At 37.3% G+C, this 17,050-nt stretch overlaps 2 protein-coding genes across 10 annotated transcripts; one reads left to right on the top strand and one right to left on the bottom strand.

Moving 5' to 3' along the window:
• The first annotated feature begins 7,495 nt into the window (after window positions 1–7,495).
• Window positions 7,496–14,756, top strand: LOC130943284 (pentatricopeptide repeat-containing protein At5g57250, mitochondrial-like). 9 transcript variants are annotated; one of them, XM_057871085.1, is made up of 5 exons: window positions 7,496–10,901; window positions 11,149–11,289; window positions 11,687–11,775; window positions 12,277–12,349; window positions 12,912–14,756. In XM_057871085.1, the coding sequence occupies exon 1, from the start codon at window positions 7,581–7,583 to the stop codon at window positions 10,803–10,805; it is 3,225 nt and encodes a 1,074-aa protein (XP_057727068.1). In that variant the 5' UTR covers window positions 7,496–7,580; the 3' UTR covers window positions 10,806–10,901; window positions 11,149–11,289; window positions 11,687–11,775; window positions 12,277–12,349; window positions 12,912–14,756. The 9 variants fall into 9 exon arrangements, with proteins under 9 accessions (XP_057727068.1, XP_057727064.1, XP_057727065.1 ...); XM_057871081.1 differs by having other exon boundaries at window positions 12,808–14,756; XM_057871082.1 differs by lacking the exon at window positions 12,277–12,349.
• Window positions 12,951–13,999, bottom strand: LOC130945583 (aspartic proteinase nepenthesin-2-like). The gene is made up of 2 exons (XM_057874292.1): window positions 13,293–13,999; window positions 12,951–13,206 (listed from the first exon to the last, which is right to left on the bottom strand). Exons 1-2 carry the CDS (start codon window positions 13,997–13,999, stop codon window positions 12,951–12,953), a joined length of 963 nt encoding a protein of 320 aa, XP_057730275.1.
• Window positions 14,757–17,050: the final 2,294 nt, after the last annotated feature.

The following is a 17,050-nucleotide window of genomic DNA, read 5'->3' as shown; positions in this document are numbered from 1 at the left end:
CGTAATCGGAAAAGGAGCGTATAAACTCGAACGGCTCAACGGTGACGAAGTCCCAAGAACCTGGAACGCAGCCAACTTGCGACGATACTACGCCTAGACCGACCTAAATAGGTCGCCCCTTTATTTTCCTTTCTATTTTTATCCTTTATTTATATTTTTTAATTTCGGGTACTCTTTCCCGCCGTTAACGGAGGGTTTTAACGAGGCCCAACCATTCAATAAAAATTCCATTAAAAGCTATTTCCACTTTCCTACACGTCCCAAATACGGAACAAAAGACACGGCCACGACTGGAGGACTGATCACCCCCCAGGCCCAACACACGGATATCCATAAAAACCTGACCAAACGACGGTTCGAGGAAACGAAAAACAAACGGAATAGCTCAAAACATATAAAAAGGCCCGAATGGCCGAAAACACCATAATACGGATCATACAAAAGGCCCGGACGGCCGAAAATACCATTAAACGGTTCCCAAAGTCACGGCCCTTGGCCATCCAAAATATTCAGAAACAAACAAAGTTCAAAATAAAAATTACAGAGATAAAAAAGCTACTCGAGGTCAACAATCTGGCCATCACGAACGACCCTGAACGCTCCCATCACGGACACGTCCACGCCCGGAGCCAGCACCAGGGCCTGTGCCTTCATCGTCTCCTCGGTAGCAGCAGTCGCATCTTTAGCGTCAGCCAACAGCCCCGACTTCTCCCTCTTCAAGGCAGCAACCTCGGCCTTCAGAGCCTCCGACTCAGCGAGAAGCACGGCGGTTTGAGAACCCGCATCTGAAGCCCGCTGCCGCTCCTCTGCCAATTGAGAATGAAGCGAAGTCTCAACACCGGCAAGTCGGAGAATCTCCGCCCCGGCTTCCTCAGAAGACTTCACCGCCCTCTCCTTCGCAGCTTTGGCAGCCTCAAGCTCCTCCTTCAGCTTACCCACCTCAGCCTGGGACTGACAGAGCTTCTTATCCAACAAACCAACCTGAGCCATCACGGGCTCGGCTTTCCGAACAACAACGGCAGATCGGAGTAGGGCACGATACACCGACTTAGCCTGGAACGAGACGTCACAGCCATAAAAAAACGGCTCCGTTCCAGGCATCAAGTGCTGATCAATAAACCCTGAGGCATCAAAACGTTGGTCCATCACACTGGGTACCAAACTCTCCTCTTCAAAAGTCTCGCTGCTCGGCTCCTCAGGTTTCCTCCTCTTCCGAGAAGCCTCGGCAGCCGTCACCACGACGACTTCAGGCGAGTTCGCAGGACCAGGAAGAGCCTGAGCACCGGTACGCGCTCCCGAGGAAACTACCTCCTGAGAAACAGCCTGAGAATCCACGGCCGAATTCGAAACAGGAGTAGCCGGAGACGACGACCCCTCCTCCCGGACCAACGCCGCCTTCAGCCTCGCCAAAGAAGTCAACCCACCGGCCATCTCAACTGAAAAGAAGCCAGAGAAAAAATCAAGTTAAAAAAAAAGGGGGACAAAGCACACACCAATATACGTCCGACAAGCCTCGGGATCCCCCATAACATCTCGAGGATTCAACGGATGCTCGCCGAACAAATGCCACAAAACGCTGGCAATGTCCTTATCCTCCCGAGATAAATCATCATAAGTAACCTTAGTTAGAACCTACGGGCCAGCACCAAAGTTCCAATACATCGGAAACCGGCGCTCGCCCTCCAGTGTCAGCCAAAACGGACGATACCGCTGAACGGGACGTACCTTAAAATACTCCCACTCAAAACCATGAAAAGAATCCTCAAACAACCCAAAAATCCGACGATGAGGTTGAGCACGGAAAGACATATATCCTTTCTTATGCTTCCCCTCCTTAGTCGGAAGAGTGCATAAGAAAAGAAAAAGAAAAACAGGAACAGAAGCCGGAAGATCGAGATACCGGCACACCAGTTCAAATGACCGCATGGCAGCCCAACTGTTCGGATGAAGCTGAGACGGCGCCACGGAACACCGACTCAGCAGATCTTGAACAAACGGCGAAAAAGGGAACCGCACGCCGAGCCGAGTAAACATAGATTCGTAAACCCACATCCAGTCCGGCACGGTGGGCGAATGAAGGTTCAGGTAACAGACGCGCTCGTCGGCATCAGGGAGGACGAGCTCATATCGCCCCTCCTCATCACCACCACCACAGATTGCCCCCTGATCATGGAGCCGCTGAAGATCGTCCTCCGTCATCCGCGACGGAACACCCCACACATCGCTGGTCACCCAACCGTAGCGATTGGGAACGCCGCTGGAGGGGGCTACTGGGGCTCCCACACCCTCATTTCTCCGCCGTTGCATACCTAAAACAGGGAGGAGCACCACCATCAGCCTACTAACTCTACGCAGAAGCAAGACAGAAACCTAATACCACTACCAAACCAACGCGGTGGCTCACCACCACTATTAAGCAAACACGGCGGTGCTCAGCCCCTCCAAAACTCAAAATACTACCCTCCAAAGACACCAAACACAGTAACAAACAGTAAAAGAGTAAACAGGCAGAACAATGCATGGCAGAGACAGAACAAGTATTTACAAAGTAAAAAGAAGAAAAGCAAAGCATGCCAACCTGGTAATGCAGAAGGAAGCCTGAGGAAAGCTAGAAAAACAGAAGAAGCAAAGCAGCACCAAAAAAGCAAAAAACCACAGAGAGAAGAGGAGCTTCTTTTCAGATGAAGAGTTTTTCTTTCAGAAGAGAAAATGGAGAAGAAAATAAAAACGAACGAGGGAACTGAAACAAAAGCAAAAAAACGGTTTCAAAAGGGGGCAAAAGGACACAATTAACCCTAGGCACAATAAAGACTCGTGGGGGTAAAGGAGGGAAACATCCCCTCGCAATAAATACCCCCCCATCGAAAAAAGTAACGCCTCGAAGAACGCAACGGGCGCGACTGATACGGAAGAGTCACGTCAGACCTAAACGGTCAGACGAATCTTCCACGACACGAAACCAAGACGCCGACCTCATCTCGAAGGGACCAGACGGGCACCCGAGAAAAAAGTCGAAGCCCACAACGAAAACAAACGTCTCCCAGCGGCAGCCCGATCTCGCTCGCTCTCCCGCTGCGGGGGCAACTGCTACGGATCCGACCCACGGATCCTACGCACCCGGTTTCTCGGGAACAACCCGACCTGAAGGCCCAAAACCGGCCCTTCAGAGCTCCTAACCAACTTTCGAATTCAAACACCTCTCTTATCTTGGCCAAACAAGATAAGATAAGATAACTATCATCGCCTATAAATAAGAGGACCCAGGTCCCTCCAGGTATTCATTCATTCCTCACACTTTCTACCTGTTGGATCCATTCTGACTTGAGCGTCGGAGTGTCTTTGCAGGTACCCCCCCTCCGCTCTACTCGAATAGTCCGACATTCGCCTCGACCCGCAGGTTCCCGATCCTCCTCTCAACCCGTACCAGAGACATCTTGTACAGTATGTTTCCGCAAATAATTGAAATTCGATTTCTTGATCCAGATCTTCCATTTTTGGAAACTTATAAAGTTCTTCTCTTAAGCCCCGATCAATGAACCTACAAAACCCTTCAAATTGTATCTGATTCAATCCCGGTATTGTAGACATTCCTGCATTTTCACCCCCAATCATTTTTTATTTTCCCCTTGTATTTTTTAGAAAATGTCCCATCATTTGCTGTCTCATTATTCATTGAATAACATGAATAAAATTAGCAATAATGGAATTGTTGTTGCTTTTACCGAATCACATGAAATTTTTTTACCAACCCCGTATGGAAAATACCTGTTAGGAAGAAACAAAAAAGGTGGGAATCGAATTTAATACTCAAATTTGAATTTGCAACAAAACAAACGGATAGAATCCAAATGGAAAGGAATTGAAACGATCCAACTCGACTTCTTGATTTTTTTAGAATATCCAAAAAATGGATTCCATTTATAACATAATAACATTATTATGTTATGATATTACATATTTCAATTCGATTTGGATACCAGGAAAAAAATCGACTCGGGATTTGTTCGGCTCGATAAAAACCTAATCTAATAATCCTAAACAATATAATATAGAACAATATAATAGAAATCATAGAATTCATTTTAGAATACTTAATCCCTCCCTTTTCAATTTTTTTTCCAAATTCAAAATTATCAAAATTATATATATATAGATTTCTATTATATTAATAGGGAGAATTCTAATTTACAAAGGTGGGAGAGTTTACACACCACCCCTTCTTAAATTCGGTGGTGGAACCTTAGGGCATCCTTGGGGAAATGCACCAGGTGTCGTAGCTAATCGAGTAGCTCTCGAAGCATGTGTACAGGCTCGAAATGAGGGTCGTGATTTTGCTCGTGAGGGTAATGAAATCATTCGTGAGGCGAGCAAATGGAGTCCTGAATTAGCTGCTGCTTGTGAAGTATGGAAGGCGTTCAAATTTGAATTCCCAGCAATGGATACTTTGTAATCCGGTGGTTACTGTTCGTTCTAGATAATTGCAATTAAACTCGGCTCAATCTTCAAAAAAGGATTGAGCCGAAGACAAAGATACTTAATTTATTGCATAAACTTAATATATCTTATTTTTCTTTTTTATTATATCCATAAAGTTCTATATTCTAATCGATTAGATATATCTTATCTATTAGATATATATTAGACTCTATAAATGTAGAGTATATAAATAAATGGATATGGAATAGTTAAATTGGAGTATTTCAATAAAGAGAAATAAAAAAAATTGATTTAATAATTTAATAATTTTTCTAAAAAATTAGAAAGAATATTGACAAATATCAACTAGAATATATTTATTTATATAATAAAAAAAATTACTAAAAATATAATCAAATTCGATTTATATTAATATTTCATTTTTTTCGAATTTGAATTCATTTGTTTTTCGCGATTCTATGTTTTCAACACTAATATTGACAACAGTATTGAAAACAAATATAATTCAATCGTGAAGAAATCGATCGATTTCTTCACGTTACAGAGGCAATTTTTAGCAAATAGTGAGTTCGTTAAACTTTCTGTGATACAAACATGAAGTTTCTTTTTTTTTCAAGGGTAAATAAATAAAAAAAGAATTAATTTAATTTGAATAAAGGATACCACTCTTGACAAAGAAAAGGTTGGTCCATCTTTTTTTTTATTTACGCATCCTATTTTTCCTATTTTTTTTTTTGAAGGGGGGAGGGGGTTGCTAACTCAATGGTAGAGTACTCGGCTTTTAAGTGCGACTCCATTTTTTACACATTTTTATGAAGCAATTGTTTCGTCCATAACCTCGGTAGGGTTTGTAAGACCACGACTGATCCAGAAAGGAATGAATGGAAAAAGCCGCATGTCGTATCAATAGCGAATTCTAAAAGGATCTCATTCTTATTGGATCGGACCATTTTTTTGTTTGAATTCGTGAACAAAATCAGTTGGGTTTAAGTAATAAAGGGATAGAACTTGGCAACTCCAATTATAGAGAAACAAAAAGCAACGAGCTTTCATTCTTTTTAATCGAATGATTACCCCATCTAATTGGACGTTAAAAATATATTAGTGCTTGATGCCCCATGAATGGATTATTTATTTTTGTTATGAGTCCTAATTATTAGCTATTCTCCATTACGGGGTGGCGATCAATGTGTAGAAGAAAGAGTATATTGATAAAGATATTCTTTTTTCCAAAATCAAAAGAGCGATTAGGCTGATAAAATAAAGAATTTCTAACTAGGACGAGGAAATAAAGTAATTAACTGGTATACAATTTGCATATGTTTAATCGATCTGCTGATAACAGCATATGCATTTTGTTATCATTTCCAATTGGATGATTCATTAATCCAACTGACAGAAAATTATAAATGGATTAATTTTTTTAATTTTTACTGGATATTCGGAATAGATGGACTCTCTATAGGACCCGTTTTATTGACGGGATTTATTACCACTATAGCTACTTTAGCGGCTCAACCGGTTACTCGAGAATCCCGATTATTCCATTTCCTGATGCTAGCAATGTACAACAGTCAAATAGGACCTTTTTCTTGTCAAGACATTTTACTTTTTTTCATCATGTGGGAATTGGAATTAATTCCAGTTTATATACTTTTATCCATGTGGGGGGGAAAGAAACGTTTGTATTCAGTTACAAAGTTTATTTTATACACTGCGGGAAGCTCTATTTTTTTATTAATGGGAATTCTAGGTATCGGTTTATATAGGTTCATTGCTTTTTTTGAAATAATATTTCTCTCTGCTGTTAAACTCCCCCTTTTCTTTTCTTTGGCCATTTTTTTCATTTTTTTTAATGATTGTCTTTCGTTTAGCATTTATATCTTTTTTTTTCAATGAAGAATTTGTCTAATTAATAGAGTTTATTCTAGTATTTGATTTGTAAATCGTTGGATTTTTCTTACTCATTGTTAAATCGTTTTGATTTTGACTTAATTTAAATTCAACGATTTTTTGGAATGTAAGTAGCACTAAAGTTGGGAGATCCAAACATTTATCTACCTCATGGTTGGATAGATAAATGTTTGGATCTTATTATGCCGTATATACATATGTTTAATGAATAATTGAATCACGAGGTTTTTTTATTTTAATATTTCATAGGATTGATTGATCAATTAGAAATTAGTATATCTTGTTTTGATTTTTATATAGAATTAGACATTTATTAGAAAATTTGCCCCCTATATATAGTTAAATATATAACTAGATAACGTTGTAAGGATTGTATAGTATCAACTTATTAAATGATTAAAATTGCATTTTGTTTGAACAGTGTTGACTTATTGAATAGTATTCCGTGTTTGGAATTGCATTTTGCTTTAGATTGGGATGGTTTTCTTATGGAATGAGTAAATTTGTATTAGACTACAAGTATGTATTTAGGTGTTTATTTATATTTATTTATTATTTTATTATAAAACGATTTTTCTGGTTGGATTACGGTTGAACCAGTAAACTAATGAATCAGTGACAAGAGCGGTTCGATAAGCGGTCTGGTTTTTAGAACCTTGATTTTAACACATAATTTTGATTTTATTTATATAATTTTATATTTTTTTAAATTATGACCGGGTTAATCGGGTAAATCAGTAACCCACCGGTTGAACCAGTAACCCAGTGACCCGGTCATATGATCAAATTGATTACCGGTTCAGTTCTGATAACTAAGGGTGTAGTTAACTTCATGTTAAGTTGATAGTTAACTTCATGTTAAGTTGATAAATGAGATCTGTTAGATGATAATTTAGTCAAACCTATCAAATTATTTAACGACTCTCGGCTATCAATTTCACATGAAATTAACTGCCCTGAGTTTCTACCCTAAATACTCTCTATCAAAGAATTTATGTGTTTTTTTGGTTTGTCAAAGTTACACCGTCTACATGACACATAACAATTCAAGCAACTATCATTTATTTTTTTTCCTTGTTTGGTCAGGAAGCAACTATCATTTGTGTCCAACTTGGCATTGCCTATTTGGAGAGTCCGACCAAAACTGGGCTAGGCTGAGAGAGTTTCATGTTGAGTTCAGTTGCCACTTCACCATCTTCGATTCTGACTGAATACCGTTATTCCCTTCCATGAAATTGTTCTACGCAACAAGACCATTCTCCTCCTCCTCCTCCTCCTCCTCTTCTTCTTCGTGCTCCTCAAAGAACCATTCACTCCAAACATTATTGAAGCGTGGATTCACCCCTATCCTGAAATCCATCAACATATTCCTCCTCTCCCTCCTCCGCCACCGCAAGTTCAACCTCATCATCCACCTCTTCACCACTGCCACACTCATCCCCACTAACCCTACCACCCTCTCCATCCTCACATGGGCACTCCTCCATTCTAGAAGCTTCCAAGATGCCGAGAATCTCATCTTAACTCACTTCACCCATTCCCATCCTCGCATCTGGGACACACTCATCCGTACCCACCATGACCCTCATAGGGCACTCTTTCTTCTACGCTATTGCCTCCAAAACGGTGCCGTTTTACCCTCTCCTCTCACTTTCTCTTCTCTTATTCACAGACTCTCTTCTCAGGGGGACCTAGGCATGACAATGGAGGCGCTGGAGATCATGACAGATCATAGGGTAAGGTACCCTTTTGATGATTTTGTTTGTAGCTCTGTGATTTCTGGGTTTTGTAGGATTGGGAAGCCTGAACTTGCATTAGGGTTTTATGACAATGCTGTGGGTTCTGGGGCACTGTTGAGGCCCGGCTTGGTTACTTTAACTGCAATTGTTGGTGCACTTGTTAGGTTGGGGAGGCTTGATGAGGTTTGTGGTTTGGTTAGGAGGATGGAGGAGGATGGGATCGGTTTGGATGTTGTTTTGTATAGTGTTTGGGTTTGTGGTTATGTTAAAGGAAATGACTTGGTGGAGGTTTTTCGAAAGATGAGGGAAATGGTGGTGGTGAAGGGTATCGATCATGATTATGTGAGTTATACTATACTCATTGATGGGTTTTCGAAGTTAGGCGATGTGGAGAAGTCATTTGGGATCTTGGCTAAGATGATAAAGGAAGGGAAGGGGCCCAATAAGGTCACTTACACTGCAATAATATCTGCTTATTGTAAGAAGGGTAAAGTTGAGGAAGCACGTGGTGTTTTCGAGAGGATAGGTGAGTTGGGAATTGAGTTGGATGAGTTTGTGTATGCAGTTTTGATTGATGGGTATTGTCGGATTGGAGATTTTGGTAGTGTCTTTAAGCTATTTGTTGAAATGGAGAAAAGAGGGGTTAGTCCTAGTGTTGTTACGTATAATACCATAATAAATGGTTTGTGCAAGTTCGGGAGGACATCTGAGGCAGATGAGTTATCGAAAGATGTGGCTGCCGATGTGATTACGTACAGCACGTTGTTGCACGGTTATACCGAAGAAGAGAACACTCCGGGGATTTTGCAGACAAAGCGGCGACTAGAAGAAGCTGGAATCGCCATGGATATCATAATGTGCAATGTGCTGATCAAAGCATTGTTTATGATGGGGGCTTTTGAAGATGTTTATGCTCTTTACAAAGGAATGCCAGAAATGGGCCTGGTTCCGAATTCTGTTACTTATTGCACAATGATTGATCAGTATTGCAAGGTAGGTAGAATTGACGAGGCACTTGTGGTGTTTGACGACTTCAGAAAAACATCATTCTCTTCACCTGTATGCTACACTAGTATTATTCATGGCCTCTGCAAGAAGGGTATGGTAGAAATGGCCATTGAGGCATTAGTTGAACTCAATGATAAAGGACTGGAGTTAAGTAGATATACATTTAGGATGTTAATGAGGACAATTCTCACTGAAAAGGGTGCAAAAGAGGTTTTAGATTTAGTTTACACAATGGAAGGATTGGGCCAAGACTTATATGAGTCAGTATGTAATGATGCGATCTTTTTATTGTGCAGAAGAGGATTTCTTGAGGATGCATATCGCTTGTGCTTGATGATGAGAAAGACAGGTTTATATGTTACAAGAAACTCTTATTATTCTATTTTGAGAAGCTATCTTAGTAACAGAGATAGGGAGCACATGCTGCCCCTATTGAATATCTTTCTAAAAGAATATGGCCTAGTTGATCCAATGATGCGAAGGATACTAGCATGCTACCTATGTTTAAAAGATATTCATAGTGCCCTTCAATTTATGGAAAAAACAATCACCCTTCCGGTCTCCATCCTCAGGATTCTGATAAAGGAAGGTAGAGCTTTAGATGCATATAAGCTTGTGGTAAAGACTCAAGATAGTTTACAAGTCATGTATGCTGATTATGCCAATCTGATTGATGCCTTATGCAAGGGAGGATATCTCAATAAAGCATTGGATCTTTGTGCCTTCGTTGAAAAGAAAGGGATCACTTTAGACATAGTTGTATATAATTCTATAATAAATGGATTGTGCCATGAGGGACGTCTTATTGAAGCATTTCGGCTATTTGATTCATTGGAGAAACTTAATTTGATACCCTCTGAAATAACTTATGCCACATTAATTTATGCACTGAGTAGGGAGGGATATCTGGTAGATGCTGAGCATGTTTTCAGTAAAATGGTCCTGAAGGGCTTTCAACCAAAAACACAAGTTTACAATTCACTACTTGAGGGTATTTCAAAGTTTGGTCAATTAGAGAATGCGCTGGAGCTTCTAAACGATATGGAGACAAAATATATTGAGCCTGACAGCTTGACGGTTAGTGCTGTCATAAATTGCCATTGCCAAAAGGGCAACATGGAAGGAGCACTTCAATTCTATTATGAGTTCAAGAGGAAGGATGTATCACCTGATTTTTTTGGGTTCTTGTACTTGATAAGAGGCTTATGTTCAAAGGGACGGATGGAAGAAGCTAGGAGCGTCTTGAGAGAAATGCTCAAATCGAAGAATATTGAAGAGATAATTAACATAGTTAACAATGAGGTTGATAATGAGTCAATAGGTGGCTTTCTTGCCATTTTGTGTGAGCAAGGAAGTATTCAAGAAGCCCTTACAGTTCTTAATGAAATTGCAAGCACACTTTATCCTGTTCTAAGGTTATCTACATATAATCAAGGAGCTCACGCACAGAGGAACATTTCTGAGCTAAACGCTGGTTTACAATCTTCAAGGTCTCTATCCTCCTCTTGTAGAATTGGTTTGGATTTCGGATCTTGTGATGCTAGCGTTGAAAGTGATCTTACAATAAATAATGATAGTCATGTGACAAGGTCCCGGCCACTCAACTTTGACTTCTATTATTCCATGATTGCCACACATTGTGCCAAAGGGGAGCTACAGAAAGCTAATCAAGTAGCTAAGGGAATGCTTTCCCACCTAAGGCGATGAGCTGAACATAAGAAAGAAGAGAGAAAATGAATTCTTTCAATGTGGGAAATTCTCTATTTTTAATGCCAGGAGAGATCACACAGTTGACATCTGCAGGTATATATTTTCCTCATAATTAAGTTTTCAGTATATATTTATAATCACATTCGTTTCAGGTCAAAGTATTACAGAACATTAGCATATGATAGATTGATTTGACCTTTTTATAAGTTCATAACTTCTTAGACAACTTAAGCTTGCATTGCTCAACTGTTATGTTCACAATTCCCCTTTTTTATTTGATTATCTCGGATTAGCTTTATAGTCCTCGCTACAGTATAAAGTTATCAAATTTTCATTGCAGCATCAACCAGATAAACAAGAAAATGATGTCCTAGCCCTCTGTCATTCCAGTTTCTTTGACCGCACAAGCAGTCTGAAAAGGACAATAGGGTGCCAATTGGAGTGCAAGGGATCCGTATCTGACCTGTAAGATATATAAATGGTAAATACATGCTCAACTTTGATTTAACTTGAGTTATAAACCTTTGCACGTAATTAAGAGCTTCACTATTACAATTGAACTTTTCTTTTTTAGTTTTAGATACGTAGGCCAGGAGGATGATGAAATTTAATTTTTATTCTATTGGTTTTTAATTAATATTAGGCAATGCATATACATATTGGTGGGCTAAGATAGTACTTCTATACAAAAACAAGAGGCAAATTCTTTTGGGTTCTTAATGAACTTTTGTAGCATTTTTGTGGATTAGGAAGTGTTGTCATTATCAGTATGACATGGATGCATTCATGTCTTTCGATAACTTGTTTCTCAGGCACCATATGTTTATGTAGTAAAGGATTTGCACTTAAGAATGCTTAATGTTTTCTTATGACAACAGATAATAGGAGCAGGCACTTGATTACATGCTAATTGCTGCTTTAAGCTTGAGATTAAAAAAGTCATGCTCTGCATTTGTGGAGATCAAATGTAAGTACTTTTTCTGGAGACAATGTTTTTTTAGTATTTTAAAGTGGATTGAGTTGTATTTTCAGTTTGTTCTTTCATTTCCTTACACTTCTTCCCTCCCTGCCTGAACTTCCTTTTTAACCAGAGAATGGTTGACTTCAAACAAATGAAATCTACCTTACTCCTAATGCCTTTTGCCCTTCATGGAGGAGTTTTGAATGACAAAGAACCAGAAATGATTTCATTCTTAAATGAGTTAAATCAGATCTCTTTTTCTTTTTTGGGTATTTAGAGAAAAGAATGAAGTGATTTCATATATAGATCAGATCATATTGGGTATTACTTTATTTTTTCCCCCAGATCTTGTCATTTTCCTATGTATTTGATTGGAAATAATTTGGTATCTAAATGTTTGAAAAGACTTTTATACCCTTCTTAATTTTGGTTCCATTTTTAGCCCATTCTTTGATTGGAGGGAATTCCCCTTGTTCCGAAGTTGAAACCCTCTATTTTATATGCAAGATTTAGCTTCCGATTGGGTCAGTGTGAAGCACGTGAGGCCATAGAGAATTTCTTTTATTACTTTGTCAAACAGGTATGTTGCCTCAGATCATAAATCTAAGGGAAAGGGAGCCCAGTGCACAGCATTCCACATTATGTTGCCACAGTTACTAGTTTATACTCGGGTTGTTATAATATGTTGTCACATTGTGAGTTTGAGCTTTTGGTGAAACAGATTATGGTTTGCACTTTTTATTTTGTGTTAACATGTTGATATCAGAAGTATGTGATTTGGTTCTTTAGTTTTCTGAGTCTTCACTACCATATTATCTTTTATTCAATTGATTTCAGAAAGAATGTATGCAATATACTTTTAGGGACATGGCAGTTTTTCTTTAACCGTGTTTTTGTTGCTGTAAGCCTGTAAGTATAAGTCCTTGTTACTTTTCACATGGCCACATGCACACGCACAGCATGTAACCCTTTGTTCTTTGTGATGCCAATAGTTGCTTAGTAATCAATTGTTCTAATTCCCATTGTATTTTTCAACAGTTAATTTTACGATGCACTTTTGAGAAATAGCATGGCCTTACTCAGTTGCTGTTGACATCAGTGTAGAAGTATTTGGTTCTGAGCTCTCATTCAATGCTTAACAGGAAATTTGGTTGCTTCGTTTTGGAATGCATAGACTTCCATCAGCCACTAAGCAGTTGACAATGAATTCTTTGAAAGTAAACAATCTGGTTAACAAGGTCATATCCAACATTGTAACCCTGCTGAGCCAATAAGCCGATAACAGAAGATCGGTTGTCGACGCCAGTCGCACTGACTGGACCTATAGCCATGCAGAATACGCTGTCTGTGAGCTGTTCAAAGAAGCTTCCAGTGTCCAAAGCCAAATCTGCACCTTGAGCAAAATGGAAGGTAACCACTGGAAATCCAACTAAATCTCTACTCACAACCCCCAAATAGCAATATAGCCAGGGATAAGTTTCGATTATAACTTTCCTAAAGGACCCGCCGAGGATATTCCTAACTTCCTTGTATAGTAAATTTGCACATCATCAGGTAGGTAGGTGAGCGTAGACCCTGTGTCAATGATGACACCACCCGCGTCATTCTCTTTCATCTCAAAAGTTGCAGGAGGAATGTCAAGCCTCCTTTCTCCTACACTTATGCCTTCCATGGTGATGTAATACATGCCACGAAGAGCTTGAAAATGGGTTGGATAGCCTTCAAGATCTGCTCCTTCGCCTAGGATCAGTTGGTTGTAATTACTACTTTTGTCAGCTAGGCTTCCTATGCAGTAAGAGAATTTATGGCCTATTTGTGATGCCAAAGACATAGGTGCATTGTTTAGTCCTAGTATTCCATTATACCCTGGATCATTATTGTACACAATGTCGCGGCCACACCCGAATTCTATGTTTGGTATTTGAATGGAACCTTCGTCAGATGTCTCAAAGACTAGCGTTTCATAGCCAAGGGTTCCTGATGCAGACGAATTGTCTGCGTAAGTGATAATGAACGGTGACCTATCCAAGGGGTGGCAATTGCAGCCTCGAAAGCCGCAAGGTGTCCTGCATAATTGGATGTAGGTGGAAGACTTTGAAGGGCCAAAAAGTTGACCTAAATGTTGATCACAATTCGTGCAAGGGTTGCACATAATCCAGAAGATTTCGCTGGCAGTGTCCATCACAACTAGCTGTGGGGTGGAAGGTTGGCCTACTGAGATATTTGCCATTATCGTTCTACCAGACGAGGAGGGAGAAAGTTGAGTCCTATGGTCGCTGGCGGCCATAGTTCCTTCAATCCTCGCATGCAAATACATGACACGTGCAATGGAATTTTGGATGTCGAGTTCGATCCTTTCTTTGGCTGTTTCACTTTGGTTGTAGTGTGGATGGTGAACAGATCTTTGATGAATGAGTTTGGTGACCAATCTTTTAGGCTTTAGCATTTGGTAATTTAGCCAAGGATGTGGTTGTTGAAGAATTGGTGCTGATAGATATTGAGAAACACCAGGTTGAGAAGGTTAGTAACAAAAGAATCGAAGTTTCATGTACAAGTGTCATTCCACCTTCAGTTAATTGAAATGGCTTTTGGCAAGTTGTAGATACAACTTTCTAAGACATGTTAATATATATAGTAAACAAGGATTTTGTCTAATATGTATATGTATAGACATAAAATAAGCTTGAAGTCATTTCTCTATTATCAATTGAAATGGTTGCATTGCAGGTATGATTTGAACAAAAGAAAATTGATGGCAGGTTTGTAAACTAAGAGAGGTTTCAAAAGTGCTGTGCAAATGCATGATTGTTGTGACATTTTGTTTAATACATCCTCTGCTAAACAATTCTGGAGAACAAGGAGCATGTGTTATGGTTTGATGATATTTTTAAGAAGGGAAATATTTGTATATAGTGACTTCAATTGACATTTGATTATTGCAGTCTAAATAAATGTGGATTTAACTTGAATATGCATGGAGTGGATTGTATCTGAAACAAAATGTACACATTTGTTTAGAGCAGTTGATATATGACAAATAAATTAAAAGGTGGCATTTTTTTTTTGTTTTTTTGGGGGGGGGGGGTATGGGATTTAAAACGAAGATTGTAAATAATTACACTTTCTACAGGCTATAAATATTTTGCATTTATAAAATTTAATTAGTCTTAAATAATTGACTATTTAAAAGAATTAGACAATATTAACTATTTTTCCCTTTTTAACTGATAACCTATAAAATATAGAACATTTAATTATCTTATATGGATACAAAATATTTATTGTCCGATAATCTGATTTTTTATTATCCTCACATTTATAATCAAATATAAATGAAGGCACAAAAATAAATTAGTTGATTAATGATTGATGTTTTTGTGTTATGAAAATTCGGTTATTTTGGTGCATGATTGATTACTTTATTGAAAATATATGTAATATACATATAAATATATACAAATATATTGGGGTTGATTTTCAACGTTAATAAAATAAATTCTTTTTTTTTCAAAATTAATAATAACAAAATTTTAAGCTCACTTAAATTTATTTAAAATAAAACAATTTTAATCATAAATGGACAATTATTTAAGATCAAGATTGTAAAGTACAACTCATCTTTTAAATACTTTTCATTAAGGAGTACTATACTTTTTTTAAAAAAAATTTGACAAACCATAATTCTATTTTAACCTGTCAAGTTAATCATTTTTTTTATTTCCAAATGGATTATATATATATTTACAAAAGTAAAAACAAAAAATTAAAATCTATAATCTACTACTTTATTTATTACCGCTAATAGGAAGCTAACTATTGCGTTATTTTATTTTTTATAAATTATTGCATTATTATTATATTTTATATATATATTTTTTTAAATTCTCAATATTATTTTTTTGGTACTTATTTTTCCTTTATATATTTTAATTTGTTTTTATCATTCTACTATTATTTTGCTCTTTTAAATGATACTATGTAATCAGGAGCTCCATTTTTTTAATTCGTACGTATTTAACTATGTTCTCTTATTATCTTACTTTGTTTCTTTTATATTATAAATTTGTTAAATTTTCTTTATATTTTTTTTATTAATATAGCCATACATATTTGTTGATAAACGAGCATATACATGGCTTCTTCAATATTTATCTTACTATAGTCACCAAAAAAATATTTATCTTACTATTATTCCATTAATGTATTCTAATTATGACATAATAACAATATAAGTATTTGTTTTATTCAATGCATAACACTCTTATTTTAGTTAGTCTATTTATAATTATACTATTATATTATAATAACATGGTCTTTTTTATTAATTATATATATTTATATTTTTAATAATTATTGAAAAATGTTTATACAAAAACTATAATCCATGTTCAAAAATTATTTAAAAACATATATGAAATAATTATTCAAGAATATTTATACAATAAAATAGAATATACACAAATTAAAAGAATTAGTAAAGAATCATATACTGTGGAAGGAGTGTGAGTTATATGCATCCCATAAAAACTGCAAAAATATATCAAAGTACAATGTTATAAATAGTAATTAACTGAATTCAGTATCATAAAAAACACAAATGACAAAACACATACTCCATTCGGGAGAAGATCATCCAACCTTCCCCTCACATGAGGGGTTGTCCAATGTCTGAATTGAACTTCGTTCGATTTATAATCATTTCACCTAATCCTTAATTATAATTTCAAAAGGTAATTAAAAAAATAATTAAAAACTACATCATATTAAAAATTTTTCTGTATGCAAGCATAAAACTAATATCTAACAGTAGAGGTTCTATTGATGATATTTATACCCATGCTTACACAGAGCAGCACTAAAAGACCATTTATGTCTTTATAATCATATTATGATGTTCGACACAATGATCTGTATATACATGCAAGATATACGGAATTTCAATTAAATTTTTTAATATCAGAAAACTATCGAAACAATGACAAAAATTTTCAGTGTACGATGAGTCTAGATATTTTACATAATAATACCGTTTCAAATAATAACATTAGGTGACATTTTATGTACATTTTCTTACTAATCCAATCAGTCTAAAGTAAGCACCACTTTAGACTGCGGAACCATGTCAAGTTGATGTCACTCCCTTTATGGTCATTCGGTCCAGGCGCAGTGCTAAATTGCATTAGACACTTGTGTTTTAGCCCACTTGTATTACTACCAGGTGATCCAATCACCGGTTGGCTATGAAACTGGAGTCCTAGGATCATCACGGCATCCTTTAATG

This window comes from Arachis stenosperma, chromosome 8 (assembly GCF_014773155.1).
Source record: "Arachis stenosperma cultivar V10309 chromosome 8, arast.V10309.gnm1.PFL2, whole genome shotgun sequence".
NCBI classification, from domain to species: Eukaryota; Viridiplantae; Streptophyta; class Magnoliopsida; order Fabales; family Fabaceae; genus Arachis; species Arachis stenosperma.
Note: the sequence above shows the minus strand (reverse complement) of the source record. Positions and strands in the feature narration are given on the sequence as shown.